The sequence below is a fragment of the Nanorana parkeri genome, unplaced genomic scaffold (genome assembly GCF_000935625.1).
Source record: "Nanorana parkeri isolate BGI_ZX_2015 unplaced genomic scaffold, ASM93562v1 scaffold1582, whole genome shotgun sequence".
In the NCBI taxonomy this organism is placed as follows: Eukaryota; Metazoa; Chordata; class Amphibia; order Anura; family Dicroglossidae; genus Nanorana; species Nanorana parkeri.
The window spans coordinates 250829-270918 of NW_017307850.1; the positions used below are offsets into that span (position 1 = coordinate 250829).

The 20090-nt window shown below is 40.1% G+C and overlaps 1 protein-coding gene across 1 annotated transcript in view; it reads left to right on the forward strand.

Moving 5' to 3' along the window:
- The first annotated feature begins 1868 nt into the window (after nucleotides 1-1868).
- Nucleotides 1869-20090, forward strand: part of LOC108798885 (fibronectin type-III domain-containing protein 3A-like) — a 41142-nt gene continuing 22920 nt past the window's right edge. Inside the window, exons 1-6 of the mRNA XM_018570694.1 lie at nucleotides 1869-2003; nucleotides 9540-9630; nucleotides 11013-11089; nucleotides 14570-14795; nucleotides 17387-17650; nucleotides 18884-18942. Coding sequence (XP_018426196.1) covers nucleotides 1893-2003; nucleotides 9540-9630; nucleotides 11013-11089; nucleotides 14570-14795; nucleotides 17387-17650; nucleotides 18884-18942 — 828 coding nt within the window. The 5' untranslated portion in view covers nucleotides 1869-1892. The remainder of the gene's footprint in view (nucleotides 2004-9539; nucleotides 9631-11012; nucleotides 11090-14569; nucleotides 14796-17386; nucleotides 17651-18883; nucleotides 18943-20090) is intronic.

Sequence of the window (20090 nt, forward strand, 5' to 3'; positions counted from 1 at the left end):
TCTACTGCATCAGTTTACCGCATGTAAGCTTGTAAAATGAGTGCAGTGAGGCTTACCCAGCAAAACAGCGCTCTTTTGTTTTATCCTTGTGGAATGAGGCCAGATAAATGTAATATGGCATGACAAATTTCCTGTATCCTGTTATCTCATTTAAAAAAAAAAAAATCTCATGAGAAGACTGAATGCATTTTTCTCTTGAAATGATGATGTATAAGGCATGTATAGACTCTAAGTTACAGCTGAACTCTAGCCGTACTACTAAATTGTTAGTCTGTATGCAGTGCTTTGTGTTGAATAGCATCCCGTCACTTCTTTGTTGTTTTCCTTTGTTGAATTGCAGTGGCAGGCACTAAGCTTTCAGCCTGCATGACACCCAGAGTTACATAAACCCCGGTCTGTCCCCGGGAGACATGCGGACTATAGGGGCCTGCTGCCATCACAGCGCCAATGGTCATTACTGGAGCGTTCTATATGGTAATAACCAATGAGTATCCCGCCACACTCCTTCTGGAAACCCCTTGTGAAGAGGGTGCTGAAATGACTGCGGTTGGCGCTGCTAGCATCAGTGAGAAAGCAGAATGTCACCAGCACATTGGAAAAACTGATCAAATGAACGTCTTCTGTATTGACGTATGTTGTCACATTGATGGCAACGTTTCGGGGCCACGCAGGGTCCCCTTCATGGCAAAGCTAGCTGTCTGATGCCAGAGGTTGTGAGCATTTAAATCTCTGTGTGTCTGTAATTAAACATTGTGTAAATATGTACAGACCATGGGAATCGGTGTGTATTTAGATGTTGTGCAGCTTTAAATTTGTATTCCGGTCAGGTACAAAATAATTGAATCAATGCAGTTCTGTATTTATTGTACATCACAATTTTTTAAAATAGAAGCTGTGTAAGTACCTAGATTTGATCTAATATCAGCCTTTGGCAGTTCCCTGTAAAGCAGAGATCAGACTGGAAGATGAAGCACAAGGAGCTCATAAGCAGTGCTGCAATGCAAAGAGCACTCTAGCAGCAGGAGACAGCAAAGTGACATAAATATGAGCTTACCAGTCTGCTGCTTCTCCTTTTCACTGTCCAGTTACAGGGTTGGGTGGGGAAGTGACCTGTAAACAAAAGGGAAACTATAGAAGAGAAATATTGGGTGCTTCTGCCAGACAGGACTGCAGTTTGTGGCAGAGTGTAAATCTTAGGATTGGATGGACAGAAGTACTCTTCGAACTTTGATATATGTATTTAGTCTGTGTATTTAGTTTGCCTGGAGTTCGGGTTTAAGGCCCATTGGCATCCATTTTTTTTAGCGGATGCTAACGCAAGGACATCTGAAAATAACAGGTTCTGAATGGGAGCAGTTCACACATCAGTCTCTTGCGTTGCATTGCGCTGCCCTGCACTGAAGAAAAAAGCAGATCAAGCACTATTTATTTCAAGGCAACTGACTGCTGTGAACTGCTAACGCATGTCACCGGAAGGCAGGATCAATATATTATATAGCTTTGTGTAAAAAAAAAAACAAAAGAGAAAAAAAAAAACGCAACAGATGTCAACGGTTCTATGCACACTCAAGTCAACGTACCTCTGACTCACGTTCTTAAAATTAGACTACAGAATTGCATGCAGAGCTTGTGTGTGTTTGCATTTACAGAAATGTTGGCACATTCTGACATGACAAACAGCATAAACATGGAGCTTGTCACAGAGTTTAAATATTATATTACACATTAATAAAACGCAAGGATTTTTGACATTGTGTTTGCTGATATTCCATATAGAATGTTAAGACAAGTAAATAGAATTCTTGCCGAGAAGGAAATGGCTGAGTGTAAAATATAAACATGTCATTTTATTTTATTGTTTGCAGGTGGTGGATGCAAACATCTGTCGATGAATGATTATTTCAACCATGATGGCCGACCAGCCTCCTCCATTGGAAGCCACAGCTTTACTGAATGACGTACCACTCGTACCACACCTGGTAAATGGCGATAGCACCCAACAGGTAAACTGCACCTTTTGGTCTCTGGTGTAGAGCTTCATAGTTGGATTAAACTCCATGTGTAGTGTCAGAAAAGCTATAGCAAAAGTTGGATTTTAATGGTAATGTCAGGAGCTTATAAGAACTGAACATTTTTTAAACACAACTATTAAATTGTATATGTCCATCAAAAAGGGGTTACTTGCTTTTAAGTGCAGCCTGATGGTGGCTTCTCCATAGTTTGTTCACAAACTGATGTTTCAAGATCCCACCATGGCTGGTCTGCTAAATTTAGGTATTTGGCTTAGTGATCTCTGCTGAGGGTGACCAGGTTGCCCAATTCACTCATTCTAGAAATTGCATTTGGTCACATGGCTAAATACTATAGATCTGGAGCAGTTGTATTTGTACCTTCTATTAATCTCAGAGAGCTTGGCATGCCTGTATGTTGGAGAGTTGAATGTGATGATCAAAATTAGGAGCCAGTCACTCACTCACTTCTAACGGTTAACAGGTTGGTTCCCTTTACAGCTTGACCAAATAGTCACTGCATTATAATGGTGTCGTGAGTCGGCGCAGGAAACTTTGTGCCTCCAGCTGTGGTTTAACCACAAATCTCAACATTCATCTGGGAGTCATGCTTTTAACTGTCAGTCTTGCAATGCCTCATAGGACTTGTAGTTTCACAACTGCTGGAGGGCCGGAGTTGCCCAACCCTGCTCTAAGTATTTCACACAGGCGGTCCTATCATATAAGACAGTTTTCAGGCAGACCTGATTGGAAGCGCAATGTTAGACATGCATCCATTTACATCTGCCCGCCCATAGACTATTTATCTGATTACCTCTGGGTTCATCTAGGTCGAGAGACAAAAAAACAACCTGGACATGACAGATCAGGGGTAAAAGGATGTAAATGGACACATGTCCGTTTAGGTCCGCTTCCATTGGTCAATTTAGTTCTGTATCCATTTCATACTGCGCCAATCAGCAAGGGATCTGTTCACGCATCTCCTGCTAGTCAGAGTGGACTGGTGCCTGTGTGAAAGGGGACTTAGTTGTGTTAAAGTAGTATTACACTAAGACCCCCCTCCCCCCCCCCGGATACAATTTGTCAAAATTGCCCAGTAAAGCATTATATATTTGTGCCCAAATACATAGTTATTATGTTTCCAAACAGCTGCCTCCAACTCTCGTAGCTCGGATACTCTGAACTTTCTGTCCAGTTCAAGATCACAAGGGATAGAGCAGTCTCAAGCAGCCGTCCATCTAGTAGCTTGGTGAAGGGAGGAAGGAGGTGCAGGGAAGTGGCTTGGCTTGCTATTCCTGTGTGTTTGTGGAAACATGCACAGCTTACTAGCGCACACAAGAGTGGCTCCATAGGACTCTGAAAGGAGCCACCCTAAAAATGGATATCCCAGTCAGTGCTTAGGGGACCAGCTGATTCTGCAGGAAACTTTTTTTTTTTTTTTTCCAGCAGCATCCATTGTAAGTGATTTCATCAGCATTTGCAATAACTTCAAAAACCTTTTGACTTTAATATCACTTTAAATTGGTCAACATTGTTATAAAATGTGTATAAAAGTTAGCCGATATCAGATAATACTGTGGAATTTTAGCTACCATTGGCAAATGGGTTTAGTGGTATAAAATATATTTGTTCTTGTGATCTGCAGAATCATATTCTATCACACCTGAAGCAGTTTGCTGAGGTCCAGATGAAATCAAACGTTGTTGTTCCAGTTGAGGTTGGCTCAGTGTTTTATGAACCGTTATCACTTCCTTCCACTTCACTGGTTAGTGGTAGTTTAGTTTTCTAACAGTCACTGTAGCACAACCATCCGTAGTGTCACAGGCCTTAAGTGGTTTTGGTTTAAAGTAATTCTTAGAAGTGCAATACTGGAGTGAGGACAGAAACCAAGATCATGTGGCAGAATTAGCAGCCATATATTCTTGAGTTAGTCTGATGTGTCCCATCATGTATAGCACAAACTATTATTGCTTATATACTGAAAGAAGAAACTTGTACAAGGACGTTTAGTGCTGCCTTTTATTACATACAGTCAATTTCTCTATCGCACATAAATAGCTTTAGTTACAGTTTACAAGTGTGAGCCACACCAGTTACTGGCACCAAGCAAATAGCCTCTAGCATTCAGAAATTGGATCTTAAATGATCTGATCCATCTTGATCTTTTAAGCCACATTAATGAAGAAGACTGATTTTTTTTTTAGGGTTGACTTGTCATATGAAAGGCCTATGTGATCTTATATAGAGCTATTTACAAAAAGCGTATTGCTCCTTTTACAGGCATAGTTTCATAATTTATGTTCATACTGTTCTTCAAGCATGGTGTTCCTCCAAGTGTCGTTTGATTTATTGAGAATAATATACTCGCTGCAAACATTCACAATGCACCTGGTAGACTGAGACCATGACATCTTTGCCTAGAATGGAAGTGATCTTACGGAGATCAGAGCAGTTTTTTGGCAAGAAAGGGGCATCGTTTTTATTTTTACTTGTAATATTAATGATGTTGCTTAGAAATGAGATTTGACGTTCACTGATTGGTCCAATTTTATGTACCTATTGGGCCTCTTTCTTTAGCCACCATTCAGGGCTACCTGTATTCTTTGCAGATCCACGAAATTCAGCATCTCTTGCAGTTCCACTAAAATACCATCTTTATCCTCTGCCACAGATTAGAGCAATAGGTACAGTGCTTCTGCATTGCAAAATGATACACATTCTTTCTTAGCCTTCAGTGTGAATAGCACAGTGATGCATTTGACACTTTTGCCTATAGCAAGAATGAAGATGAAAATGGATGGTGTGCAATACATCTTTTAGTAACTTGTGTTCGCGGAGGAAAAGGTGATCTGTCCACCATGGATGCGGCAAAGTTTGTACCAGTGGCTGAGCTATTTAACCTCTTTATCTAGCCTCATCCCAACTACTAGTCATACAGGGAACAGTTTACAGAAGTCTCAGGAGAGAAGCAGTGTATATAGATTGATTTTGTATGTAAATGTATTTTTGCCTCAAAACAAATTGATCAAAAATGGATTTGGCACAAATAAATTAAAATAATGCTAAGGTGAGATCAGTTACTGTATTCTGTCCTGTAACCAATAAATGTTTTCTGGCCCATTCGTTTCACAAGGAGGGACCCTTATGCACCATTTTCCTATTTCCTTATCATCCCCTTTACCCTTGTGCATGCCAACTATTTCCACTCGATTTGACCTGCATTCTTCCCTTCTTCCAATCTGAAATGCAATCCCTCTGCCTGCTGCTTCTACAGATACTTGATCTTGCAATGGTAGAGGGAGGGAGTGTAGAAGGAAAGAGATGTAGGATAAAGTGAAATCCAAGCATCCTACCTGCTCTCTTTCCAAGTTTTCAATCTCCTCCAAACCCACAGTCACTTTGTCTCTATTTGAGACCCAGTAATGATATCATCATCTGCTGCTCTTGCAAGTTTTTGTGGTAGGGGACAGCAGGCTCCTGTAAACGTCACAGCATTTTGCCTCAGGCTGAACACATCCCCGTGATAAATTTAAATGTATATGCTTCTACCTGCTGGCCAATGGGTGCTGTAGACTATAGCTCTGCAGTTTGCTGATCGGTTGACTGGTTGCAGGAATGTCTAAAGGGATGCCGGGGATGTGTTCTTTAACCTAGAGCTCGGAAACTAAATAATTGATGGCAAAGAAAGGAATGGCTGTAAGAGGGGATCTAATAACATTACCGATCAGAGAGAAGTGATTGATGAATGACAGAGGCCAAACAGGAAATAAAGGTGTGCTCAAGATAGCTTCTGCAGCTTCAAAGGGCTATATTATGGAGCTGCAAGTTTGCAGGAAATGCAGAGTATTTAGGTGTGACACAAGAGATGACTTGCTTCAAGTGGGGCAATAAAAAGTAAGGCTAGAGTCCAGTTTTAAGCAGCTGAGCTAAACGGGGAAAAAATATGCTGAGGAGGTGGTAGGAAACAAAACTGGTATTCAAGCAAACAGGCAATTCCACCACTTGACAGACCAGGAAAGATGAGTGATCCTCTTCAATAACTTTATTTGTATCCTCTTGTGTGTGCAGCACATGGCATAGTTCTGGCAATCAATTGAGCCTCAGCACAAAAACATACATATTAATCTGCTAACTAATGCAGTACTGGCTCACTCAGGGTAGGATGAGTACAGTTCACCCGATGTTCTGTCTATTTAGAACTCTAGCAGTCACAGACCTTCATGTGCTTAGATTGGCTACAATTTTGTTTATCTACAGAAGGTGCATCTATATTTTTTGCTTAGAGGTAAATTTTAGCGTTTCACTTTAAGAGGATGAGTCAGCTTGCCCAACACAAAGTGTAATATGGCACCCATAGCTGGAGACTAAACAGCATTTTCACACTGCTTGTATTGGCTTTCCCGATTTTCCATGACTTCACGCTGCTAACTACATGTGGGTAGCGGCAGCCAGGAACAATGCCATAAATCTCCCAGTAACATGGCTGGAATTTCTAATTCTCCTCCTGACTCTTCCATTCTTCCTGGTCACAATTTATAAAGCTGGGACGGCTGATTGTACTAGCAAGTCTGAAATGAATTTCCACGCAAATAAACTTCACTTTGGCAGCCTGAATGGACAAATTACCTCTCTGCAACTGTGAAACAGATGTTTTCTTGTTTTTAAAGCCTTCAGTTGCGCAACATTGCAGCTGAAATAAGCTTCTAATTGTTGAGCGTTTCTCTGAAATACCCGCCAGTGACAGGCTGGCCACACTCGGAAAGCAGCAGCAGCTGTGCAAAGTAGAATTTATTGTTTATTTAAAGAGGATCGTATCTCCAGTTTTAAAGGCACAAGATCCTTTTGGCACATCACAAAATAAAAAAGTTTAACTGACAGTCAATTCTGTGAAATCTAGTGACCTGACACGTAACATAACCCATCAGGCCCGCCTATTAAAGGAAACCTGCACTGCAAGAAATGTGTAGGCTGCTTTTGCTGACCACCTTTGGAAAATATTACAGTTGAAACCGTTCATGAACCGCTGAGAATTACTCGAATTTCTGCATGGATTGCACTTGAAATGTGGCCTGATCTTCATCTACGTCAGATTAATAAACTCACTGTTCTAATAATACACAAACTGTACTTTCATTTTTTATTGAACACATTGTTCAAATATTTACAGCGTAGGCTGAAAACATAGTATGTAAACCTTTACATTTAGTTACTAGTGGGAGCTTCTTTAACAGCAATAATCTCCAAATGTTTTCTACAGTTCCTGAGTAGACTTGTACAATGATTTGACTGTTTCTTGTTAGTTTTGGGATTTTTCACATGAGTTATCTTCAGGTCATGCTGTAGCTTTCTGATTGGGTGTAAGGCTGGGTTCTTACATTTTGAGTCATTGACTTGTTTCATAACTCTAGTTTTAATTGTTTCACTGGAACCAATAATTGGTGAAATAGTTAATTGGAACTACCCTGAACTTCTTCTCTTTTTTTTTTTTTAAATTCATGTAGGTTTTTGTTTGTTTTTTGAGTGTTTAAACTCATATCAGGGTTTTTTGTCTGTCACTGTAAAATATTTTCCTTTTACTTCCTCTCCTGGAAATGCAACTGGAAGTTACAGAAACACCAAAATGAGAATTCCCATGTTGTCATTGGAACATTTTTGCCCATTGGAAGATTTCCCCTCTATTTGTGGCAACTCTAAAATTTTGGATTTCCCCTAATTTTTGATCACCATGATGATGGGCATCAGAACAAATAGAAGGGAGAATCTCTGCAGTGAGGACAGCAATAAAAACCTGTCAGTTGCTAATCCTGTCCCACTCTATACTAAACTGAAAAAATTGTCTGTATGGACATTTTATTGTGTTTTTCTTAACTAGCTGCCTCCGACTACGATGCTTCCTACATCCATGCTTTATGGTTTGAATGAAGTGTTGTGGTGTTTTTTCATGCTAACACTGGGTTTGCATGTTCTTTCCAAAGACGTAAACTTTTGTCTTGTACTTCCACATAAATTATCCCAGAAATATTGTGGGGCATCCAGATGGTCGTTTACAACTTTGGGCATGCCAGACAATTAGAATTTGACAATGACAACCTTTTGTATTTCTCTAATAACAGGTTTCTTTTAAATTAGACATATCATTTAAAGCCCAACTGCAACCAGAATGTCTTTTTATTTTAGTTAAAGCCAAAAAGGGTTATAAAGTCTTTAAAGTAGTTTTTTGGGAAACCGGTAACATCAGGACAAGTCTCTTTTTTTTATTGATGAGGTTTCCTATCACTGTCCCTGTGACAACCTGTTCTTGGAACATCTGTACTTTGGGGACACAGCAGTTAAAAACGTAACAGAGGTTCTATTCTGCAAATGAACATTACCAAATAAAAATTCTTGAGGTAAAGCTACTTTCTAGTGATGAATACAAATATGCTGCGGCCAGATCAATTTTGTTACTTCCAGCCTATGCAGAGAGAATGGGGCCTCTGACTACCAGGTGCATTGTAGGTGTTCGACATTATTAGAGACTACCAAGAGCCCTTTGTTTGAAATCTGGTAGGTGAGATGAGAAGATAGACAGGCAGCAAAGATATGGCTGCCCTCATGCACATGTATATTTGCAAACTATATAATAGTACTCCACTGACTGGTCGGATAGCGAACTGTTGAAAATGTTATTCTGTAGTAGCTTCATCCATTATGCTAGGGTGTCTTAAGATGAAGTATGCGCTGAGGAGATCTGTGGAGGGTTTGATGGTGGCAGTACGTGCAGGGGAAGAGTGCAGAGGATATGAGTGCTGTTACTCTGGCAGGGTATGTGGTCTTTTTGCTGTGGTTGATCATGTTCTATAACTGAGTGTGTGGGCTTTTTGTGTGCTGAGACTTCTATTACACAATTTCTTTTTTTATTTATTTACTTTGGGTATCTATCTACAAACATAGTTGCCCATTTTGCTTCTGCTCCAGAGCACATTTCACTATTTACTATTCTTTGACAGTCTCATCCTTACTGGCATCACCTAAACAGCTGGCATGTTTTCCATGCCATGATCAACAACAGTAGACCTGGTTCCTTTTACTTAGCTTATAAGCACCTTTTGAGGTTTAGCCCCAATCAATAAAAAACAAATCTTCCTGTCCATCTACTGTCCATTTTGATCTGCTAGTTCACTTTGATGGACTTCTCTACTCCTTTAGGGCCCCTGTGCAGTTGCCCATGTTGTATGGCCACCTCTAAAAAAAGAGGATCGCAGAAGACCAGGTGCTATTTAGTCTACACAAGGCTGTCAGGAAACATGAACATCTTATTTTTTACTGCAAAACTGTTAAAGGAAGCTAGGGTATTATTTTGCCATGCTTTTTTAAATGGACTGCAGGCCTTGGCAGCCACAAGCTTTTTGGTATTTGTAGGCCATCTGCAAATGGAGGTCTGAATGCCGATGGCTGTAAACCTGCAAATGGAGGTCTGAATGATGATGGATATAGATTTGCAGAAAACAGTTGTTTTTGTTGTGATATAACACGAGCTCTTCCAAACAGCCTTTGTGCTTGCAGGTAATTGTGGTGCAGGTCAACCCAGGGGAAACGTTTACAATCCGCACAGAAGATGGTCACATTCAGTGTATTCCAGGTAAGAAAAACATTGCTTTGTCTCCCTGCAGCCTGTGGGGTTTTCTCTGTTCACTGCTGCAGTGAATGAGAAATATATGCCAAAAAACGTGTTGTACAGCTTCCTGGAACTCTGAGGCTGCTACTTATCAACGTGCTGTATTCTGCCTGGGGCTGTGCTATATTTGATCTTAGTGACACCTAAACCACTATTGGTTTTCTATGTAAAACCAAGCTTGTGAAAAAATCATGTTTACTATAAAGTGTGATTTCCTTCCAGGCAAGAGAGCGGTGGCATTCCCCAAACGTAATTTCATATTTTATATTGGCTGTTTTTAAAGTCGTAATAATTTTTTTTTTATTATTATTATTAAGTTGACACTAAACTCAAGTGTTAAATCTTAAAAATGCATCCAAGTACCTTAACTGTTAACAAAAACAAAGGCTATTTGTGCAGATCCTCAAATCATCTCTGAATTGGTGCTAGCACTGTCCTTCCGTCTGGAGGGTCGCTATTTGTGTTACCCATGGGCCCTGTGTGTGTGTTGCAAAGTAGCCACAGCTCCCAGCTCACTCCCATGATGGATTACAATCTCAATACAAATTTATTAAACTAAACATGAGATTATAGTCTATCATGGGAGCGACCTTGGAATGGTGGCTACTTTACAACACACAGGCACCATGGGGAACAAAAGTAGCCACCCTCCAGAAGGAAGGACATTGGGTGTACCAATTCAGTTGATTTGAGAATCTGCACAAATAAGCTTCATTTTTGTTAAGAACTACGAGGCGAGTCATTTCCACTTATCCTCATAGTTAGAGCCGACCGGTGACAAATAAGCTGTCGCATGTCGGCTCTATCGATCGGGAAGTGAGCAGAAACATGCAGCCGATCCGCTCACTTTTCAATAGTCTCCCTGTATTGAGTGGTGACAGTCACTGCTCCCTGCAGGGATTCCCTCCCTCTCTGATCCTCCAGCGCTTAGTGGAGGAACGAACAGGGAGTGGGCAGGGCACAGCTGGCTCTGCCTCCAGATAGGCAGATCCAGCTGTTACGCAGCTGGGTGGATCCAGACAGTATTGTCGGGATTCGTCCCGGCTGCGGCACTCAGTATATCGCGGGCAGTAGCCCACTATATTGTGAGCTTTTGGTCATGTGCGGAGGTCCTCCCGTGACCCTAAAGAGAACCATGGGGAAAAACATTTACCCTATAGTTCTCTTTTAAGCTACTTGAATGCTTTTTTAAGAACAAAAGTAGCCACCCTCCACAAGGAAGAACATTTTAAGAAATGTATTTTTGGTTTAGTTTTTTTTCCCATCTGTTTCTTTTAAAATCATTACCATCTTTCCCCATATAATTGTCTTGTTTTTTTTTTTGTTCTTCTCTGTTTCCCCTACAGGTCCAGCACATGTTCCCATGATGTCACCAAATGGTTCCATGCCTCCGATCTTTGTGCCACCTGGTTATGTCTCTCAGGTATGATTTGTATTACTTGTATATTGCAATGGGATTCTGATTGAAATTCTAAAACCTGGAGAGCTCAATCATTCTAATAAAAGTTGTTTGTCTGAGTTGGGGGCTCCCCCAACCTCTCTGCACAGTTACCCATTGGAAGGGGCAGTCTTTATTATATGTAACTGAAAAAAAATCTTTAAAAGTAAGTTGTTCCTTCAGAATTATCAAATACTTTGATCTGATTCACTTTCGTTGACTTGCAACCAAGGGCCTGTCTAAAACCTCTGCAGATCTTTTGCCACTAATATGATTTGGAAATAGTCTAGCCGGTGGTAAAGATTCAAGGGTCTAATGTTTTCTCACTGACTTGTAAAATGGGAACGTGCTACAACTGCCCAATAAATATAGTGGAAGTCAGCAATTTTAGCTAATAAAATTACAGTTTTAGGAATTTAAGCATAAGTTTAAAAACTTGTGTTTTAATTAAAATATAGTTATAGTTTTTGTTTAAAATCAGCATTTCATAAGAGGAAAGCTATACTCTTCATAATTCAAAATACCTGGTGTTTGCCTGGGTAGCCTTTAAACTATTAATGAACTCTTGCTTTATGCTCCTTGGTTGGTCGGGCATCAGAAGAAATCACTCCTGTAGCTGAAAAAATAGCAGATTGTCCATTCAGATGATTACCTGAATAGTAGAGATGTTCAGATACCAAGTACCGTACTCGGTACAAGTACAGATACTTTTCCAGCTCCAGGACTAGACAAGAGAAAAATTTTAAAGGTAGGAGGCAGCTGTCATTTTTAAGGCGCACATGGAGCTCCTGGGATTTGTACATCCCCATTTTAAGGCATTATTTTTTAAAAATAAATATATAAAGGGATGCACCAATACAATTTTTACAGGACAGTGGTGGAGCGCCAGAGCTAGGTCCCAGCTGCAACCCTGGTAGTTCTCGTGAAAATGCCAAGTATCGGCACTGGTATTTGGACATCCTTACTGAATAGAATAAGCTAGCCTGCTTTTAAAACTTGGCCCTCTATGTGTGACATGGAGGGCCAATTTACGTAGACTTTGAACCAGGTGTTCACTTGTATTATAATGCGTAGAACCCATTTAAATAGGGAAAAATATTAAATAGGGAAAAATATTAAATTATGCAGAAATGTTCCACGGAGTAGTAAATATATCCATCTATCCATCAATGAATAAACAGTAGTGTTTTTTGCTCCTTTTTTATTTTAGTAAATATTGTCTTCTCCCTGTGTGGCACAGAGGTATGGGTGCTAATAAATGATGGTGGATTTATATAATCGTCTTTCACGGATCAAAGGTTTCCTAATGCCATGTGATGATTAGCAATGGAATAATTTGCTTTTATGTCCTTCAGTGACAATTTCAGCAAGATTTTGGCATAAATAGCCACACCACATCCGTTATTCTTGTTTTGGCCTGGGAGGGAATTGCGGTCATAAAAATTTGGAGCCAAAAAAAATATGTAGCAAGCAGGCTAAGATTAATGGCTATAATTCAAGACAAGAAGCGTCTTCTTAAAGGAGAACTATGGGGTTAAGGCTTTTCCCCATAGTTCTCCTTAGGGTAACGGGAGGACACAAACTAGCGTCCTCCTGTCACCCTAGGCTCAGTATACCACGAGCTGTAGCCTATCTAGAGGCAGAGCCAGCTGTACCCGCCCCCTCCCCATCCGTTCCGCCAGTCGGCGCTGGCGGATCGGAGCGAGAAGGGGGGAATCCAGCCCCTCCCCTTTCACGGCAGAGAGCCGTGACAGGATCGAGAGGTGAGCGAACGCCGCTATGTGTTCGCTCACCTCCCGATCTACTGAGCCGCCCTGTGACAGTCTCATTGTCACAGGTCGGCTAGAACTATGAGGTGAGTGAAAAGCACTCACCTCATAGTTCTCCTCCTTTAAGTAACCATGCAAAGAACAGTAAAGGCCTAACCTTGGCAATTGGGAACATCTATTTTTATTACTTTGCCCATCCTAACCAGTTAAAAGCAGAGTTTTGACTGGTTGCCTTCTTAAACAGATTATACTTACATGTCACTATGTTATAACTTAAATATAAGTCCACAAAACAGTTTAACCCTTTTGATTAAGAATAGTGATGAAGATTTTCAAATAGTTGCATTCTCCAGTGGACAGCTGTCCATCCAAATATAGTTTAAAGAGTACCAGTCGTTTTTATGCAGTTGGTCCTAAATTATAATACAGGCGTACCTTTACAGTTGCTTCGCTGTCATTTGCATACATATCTGCTGGTTTTCCTGCTATTTTAATATCAAACTGAGCCTTATAGTTTTATACATTCCATTATGTTATATGTTTCTGGAACCTGATGTCTTGCATAGCTAAACCCTGCTCTGTCTCCCACTTGTCCAGTAAGAGTTCCATTACTGGGAACTGAGATAATTTGATTATTTAGTGGCATGGCATTTCACAAGACTTAGTCTGCGTCAAGCCACCGTAACAAAGTGGGTCTAAGTCTCAATGGGATGCAGAAGAAGTTTTTCTAGCTATTAATGGCAACTTCAGGCATCTTATGGTTCTACTTTTAGGCAAGACCTTTACTCAAATGTTCAATGTTTTTTTAGCGTTCAGATAAAAAAGTGGTGGCATATATTTCTTGAAACAGACTACCAAGGAAAACCGAACTTTAATTTTGGTAAAAACGGATTCCTGCCTTTATGCAAATTGGCAGAGTCTAATTTTGATTAAACTTTTAACTATTTTGTTTTCAAACTAGGGTTATGTCCCTGTTGTAATTTTAGGACTATTTAAATGGAAAATGTAACATTGTTGGGTGACCCATTGTAACACACCAGACTTTAAAGTATATCTGTAGATAAACTTTTTATTTTTTATTTTTTTAAGTGTTGGATTAAATGGGGAAAAGCTAGACCCTCTGCCAACTATGTTGCACAACACAGTTGATTTTATAATATTGAGGAAGTGTGTATACTTTTTGGGTAGTTGCAGCTTGCCGCTGTAGAATTTGGGAGTTAGATCCTAGTGTGTTTTTTTTTTTTCTGTTTATATAAGACCTTTTGTCAAGTTGCTGTCTGTTTCCCCAATGCTGAGATTCACCACTCCATTTATACTGGTGACAATTGACAACACCTGAACAAGCGGTAAGGGGAAATATTCCATTGAAGCTGCCTGTTTGGGGAAAATACCCTCACTTTTCTTCTAACTTCCTGTAGTGTCTTCTGGGACAGGAAGGGAAGGACATTTTCTCCAGTGGTACACAGCAAAAAATGGTCTTGATTTTAATAACTTTAAAAAAAGTGATTTAAAATTATTTGTAATGTATGTAATAACTCAAATGCAGGAGATCAAACATTTAAAAAATGTAAAAGTCACATAAAAATTACATTCACCGTAAATACCACAGTTAACAGCTCTATATATGTGCTTGCTAAAAGTACATTACACTTTTCCTTTAAGTCCTCATTTTTGTTTTACTTTCATAATTCTGCAGGTTGTGGAAGAAAATGGAGTGCGTAAGGTGTTGGTCTTGCCACATTCAGCAGAGTTCCACCCATCATTACACCCCCATCCGCCTCACGTGACACATTTTATGCACCACCACCATGCTTTGCTTCCTCACCCTCCACATCACGTCTTTCCACAAGTGCCAGGCACAGGAGAGCTGCCACCGCAGTTCATACACCAGCACCCCCCACCACACATTTTCCAAGAACAAGGTACGTATTTCCATTACAGTGTGATTGTTTCCTTTTGTAAAACGTTCTGCCTATGTATTGCTTTGTATTTTTCAATGTGTCTATTATATTTAAACTACTTTTCCCCCCATATCATGATAATTCACTTTGCTGTTCCCTTTTGACCTTGCCCATTTTTTTTTGGGGGTGGTCTGTGCAAAGAAAGAGTAGCTCAGTTCGAAGATTTTTAAGGAACAGTGCAGAGAACTCAAAGGATCAAATGATGTGAGCAGTGATACAGCACTTTTTGTGGATGAGAACATTTTATTTATTTATTTTTTCTTCTACTGAATGCAACATAGTTTTTTGGCAGACGCAGTACCTCTTCAACAATGGGATTTGTAAAAACACCTAGTGCTTCTATGTGCATAGCAAACACTGACTGCTGGAATCATCTTGGCCTAACTGTAGCTTGTCAGTTCAACTCACAGCAGCCTCAGGAAAAGCATTCCAGCATAACAGCTGAACAAAATAAAAATATATATATGACATTTATTTCATATGGATAGACATCATGTATTGAAAATTGAGTATCTGTTTAAATTAGAATTTGCTAGTGCATCAGTGAACTTTATTTTTATACTCACAGGGGATGTTTTGTGCTAATTTTTTTTTTTATTATGGTGTCTGTCTGTGCATGTATCTGTGTGTGTGTATATCTTTCGTAGGATGACTCGGTCCGAGGTTTCTATAAGACTGTACAAACCTTACAGCAGTACTAAACGCTCATTCATTTGTTTTTCAATAATGAATCAGGTCCTTAACTTTATGTTGAATACATGATTACATTGGGCAGCACAGTCTACACCATCTGTCCATATGCTAGTTGGGAGGGAGGAAGGAGAGCAGGGCAGTGGCTTGCCTTGCTGCCCCCGTATGTTTGTGAAGACGCACACAGATTGCAAGTACGGACAAGGATGGTTTCATTGGACCCTGCAAGGGAAAGGAGCCACCCTATCACATGTTATCAGAGCCAGTGCTTATGCTGGAACCTAAAACTTTAAAAGGAGAGTGAAATGCACCCATAATTAGAGCCGACGAGTGACACTGGAGCTTTCAGGCGTCGGCTGCATTGATCGAGAACTGAGCTATCACATATTGCTGAGTTCTTGATCTTCTCCCTGCAGAGAACAGTGACTGTCAGTCGCTGCTCCCTGCAGGGATTCCCCCCTCTCCGTTCCCTGCAGGGATTCCCCCTCTCCGTTCCCTGCAGGGATTCCCCCTCTCCGTTCCCTGCAGGGATTCCGCCCTCTCCGTTCCCTGCAGGGAATCCCCCCTCTTAGTTCCTCCAGCACTGGCTGTGGGAAGCAGGTGGGGTACAGTTGGCTCTGCCTCTAGTAAATGTCCTGTGATTCTAAAAAGAACTATGGCCAAAAAAGGTTGGGTCATAGTTCTCTTTTAAACATCAAAGAGCAGCATCCATTTTAAGTGATTCAACCAGCATTTGAAATAGCTTATAAACGTTTTGTCTTTAACACTTTAAGGCACGGAGCGTCTGCTGTGCTCCTCTATAGATCATCTGTAGTGCTCTGGGAGTACTTTGTAGTGTACTTAATGTTGTTTACATATCGGAGACCCTTAATAGTTGGAGGTCCCAGTGATTAAAAAAAAAAATCTGAAGGTAGGCACTGCTCGTCTTTCTCAATGTTGAACGATACATTTATTTATGTTGCTTCAATACAAGACCCATGAGTGCCTCTTCTACTGGACCATTTGCATCTACTTGGCTTGCATGCACCCAGGCAGTTTTTACTCTTGTCTGAGTGCGGTGCCCACTATTGGACATCATTAGGGGTCTCTGATGTGCAAATGTCAACATTTCCTTGTGCTAAAGAGGGCTTACCTTCCCCACATGAGCATTCCTTTTGGTTTATCACTATGATGGGCGGAATTACTGTCCAGTCGGGAAGTGTGAGCGTGGCTTTGCTATGTTCATATTCGGCTTGTTTGCATTTGCACTGTAACTGCAGACAAGGTGTGTGATCAAGGAAGGCTGCTTATCCAGATATTGGTTTTCTGCATATTAAAAAGAGCTCTGCTACACTAAGTTAACTCTTGGAGAAATGGATCACAAACTGTTTGAAGCAGGCTGTCTCTGCATAGGTTTAGCTAAGCCCCTCTTGACACTCTATCCTGTTGTTCCTGACAGCCAGTTGTAGAAAGCAGAATGGGCACCTACAAAGCTCATTGATGTATTTGCTCTCTTGTGGTCTGGAGGCACTCTCCGTGCTCTGTAGCTAAACTCCTGCTTCCAGCAGTTATTAGTGATGCATTAAAAAGCTAATGTGTTTTAAAAATACAGTAGTCATCATTTCAGTTTTTAACTTGCAATTTCCTTGACACTTAAGAGATAGGAAATACAGACTGATTTATACAGACTGATTTATGAAAACTGGAACAGGTGCTGTTTCCTGGCAACACTTTTTTGCTTTAATTTTTATAAATCATCTCTCTAAGCTGTAATGTACGTTGGTTCCGCTCATAAAATATAATCTCCTTCTGTGTTTCATAAATGTCAGAGTTGTATTATTTTTTACATGGTTTTCGGTTTACTTTTTTCTTTTCCTCTTTAGAACTTCGGTCCCATGGAAGAATGAATTTTCCTCCAAGGGATGAGAGAAGCATAAAAATTAAACGGTTAAAAGAGCGACAGATCAGCTCCCACAATAACAGTAAACTGCACAGTCCACCCTCCTCTCCTCACAAAGCACACATTGCTACCAACTCACACATGCAGAATGGATACTCGAAGGGACAGCACCTTACAGGGGGACCCATTAAATTGAAACAAGCTTCACGGACACGGAGCAGTCCTCCAGCAGAGAATGAAAGCACAGGTAAGTTTTTTTTTTTTTGTATAATACTGCCTATGTGTGATCTGTAAGATGTCTGCCGGTATTAGCAGCAAACCACTACAATATTACTATCCACTGCTAAATCACTTGGACTTTTGTAAGTACACCTGTCACTAGAGAAATATGGGTGCCACTTTTGTTGACTTGTGCTAGAAGTTGCTAGTTCTCTGGCTGCCATTCTTATCTACTGGCTCAATTGCTGGTAAATGACTGAATAGGCATCCTTTTATTGATGTCAGATGTTGCAAATTGCATGCTTAGGTGGCAGTGGCTTACAAAGTATTAAGCAGTAGGATGGGCTTGATAGCCAGGGAACCTTCAACTGCTCTGTAGAATAATTGTGGCATGAGCAAGCACACATTTCTGTGGGATACGTATGCTTATACATGAGGCACACACCACTACTGTGCCAGAATTCATGGCTAAGCCATCTCATCCCTGCCATCTCCCTGTCCAACAAAAATAAATAAAGGGCTGGTAAATAAGGGCTGAGATATGGAAACCAGAGAACATTGGAGCAGTGATGTTCTTTTTCTATGTTTTCTAGTAATTCAAGATGAACTCTTAGTGATTGTGGTCCTAATGGGTAGATTGTCCTTCAGATCCTGGCCAATGTCATGTGAACAGTATGTAAAGGGAAATTTCCCAAATGGGACACAGTAAAAATATCTGACAAAGGTTCTAACTGTTAAATATTTTATTGAAAAGAAAGCAAACCGTTTTGAATAGAGTTATGATATTGCTCTAGTTTTTATCCATCTACTCTAGTATTACACCTTCATATAAACCTGTTTTTGTTTGTGTCCACTACACAATTGTTTCTGGTAAATGAACTCTTATGTACCTCACTGATTGCACAGCACTTGGCAACAATAATGCAGGATGTTCAACAGGACATTGTCACCGCCATCACGGAGGCCCATAAGGAAGTGTGGAATGAGATTTTCAGGATGAATTATTACTCATGTTGAGCAATACTTAGTGTTGCATCATTCCTGTTCATAGTATATTGGAAGATTATGCAAATTCTGGTTCCCCGCAGACTAGAGAGTAACATCTGTGCTTTTTACCCATGCACTGACTGTATAATCAATACCGGTTGGTGGTTTCCTAAAAGCCAAGGATAAAAATAAAGGCACAAAACAATCTGCACCGGAAGGCATATTGTGCATGCATGTGGTTAAAATATATTTTTGTGCTTTGTTTTTTTCTTAGATAGAGAAGCAGATCCGAAAAAGCTACAAGATTTAAACCCCAGCATGAGCAAACCTGTGGTGAGTATGTTCTTAATTTAAATTCAGGAGAAAATGCACCTGTTACCATTACAGTCATAGCAGCTATTTTGGAACTTGATGATGTTCTTGATGATGCAATGGCACCATTAAACTAGGGCTAGTAACTTTACTGGGTGTAAGACACATAGCGTCTCATGCATCTTTCTTGAAAAAGAAGGGAAAAAACAAAAACATTTAGCACAAAAGTCAAATGGCTTCTTAAGACTACTAATCCTTGTTCTTAAGACCAGATCTCCTAGTGTAGAGTAATGTTAACCCCAAAACGAGTTGAGATAATTGTTAACCCACTACATATGGCTTCATTATCTGTTTTAGATTGAAACCTAGCCTCATGGCGGTCTGTCATACTGACTCAATGTGGTAAAAAATATGAAAAGAGCGCCAAATAGAGATATCATCCATTTTTATTCATCGTTTTGTTGGGTAACTTGAAGCCAAAGCATTTCAGGGGTTACAGAGAGGCCCTTCATCAGGGCTAAGAGAAAAACATTTTTTTGAAACCTAGGGCCTAACTTCAGTTTGTGACTACAACCTTTGCTACATATTCGTATGATAAAGCAAAGAACGATATCTTAATAGTAGTATTGTATATACTGCAAAATACCTTGCTAGAAGTATACCTTTTTATATATAAAACAAACAAAAAAAAATCACAAGTGCTGTATATAACATAAAACATTGCTGAAAACAGATAATACAGAGCTCTGAACAGATTTAAAATACATTCAGTGGGTCGCTGAACCAATTGTCCGGCGAGTGACCATGATAGTGCACTTTATATCGATACAGTGGATTATGAGAATGCATCCAGGCTGTCTTAATGAGTAAATTTTGTGTGCCAGTACCCTGGAGAGCGATAGATATATAGATAGCTATATCTGTGTGTGTGTGTAATTTCTTTCTATTTTATATATTGCGTATATATAATCGGCACACCCACATCATTCTTTGGGATTACATGATGGAGCTTCAGAAGTGGAATGAATACTGTTATATACATTGGATGACAGCATAAGGGTTGGACAAGCAATGTTTTATTTTGATAACTGTATGGGGTTAATGCATTTTTATTATTGGTATCTAGCCTGTCCAGAAAAAGTGACCGATCTTGTACAAAATATGAACAC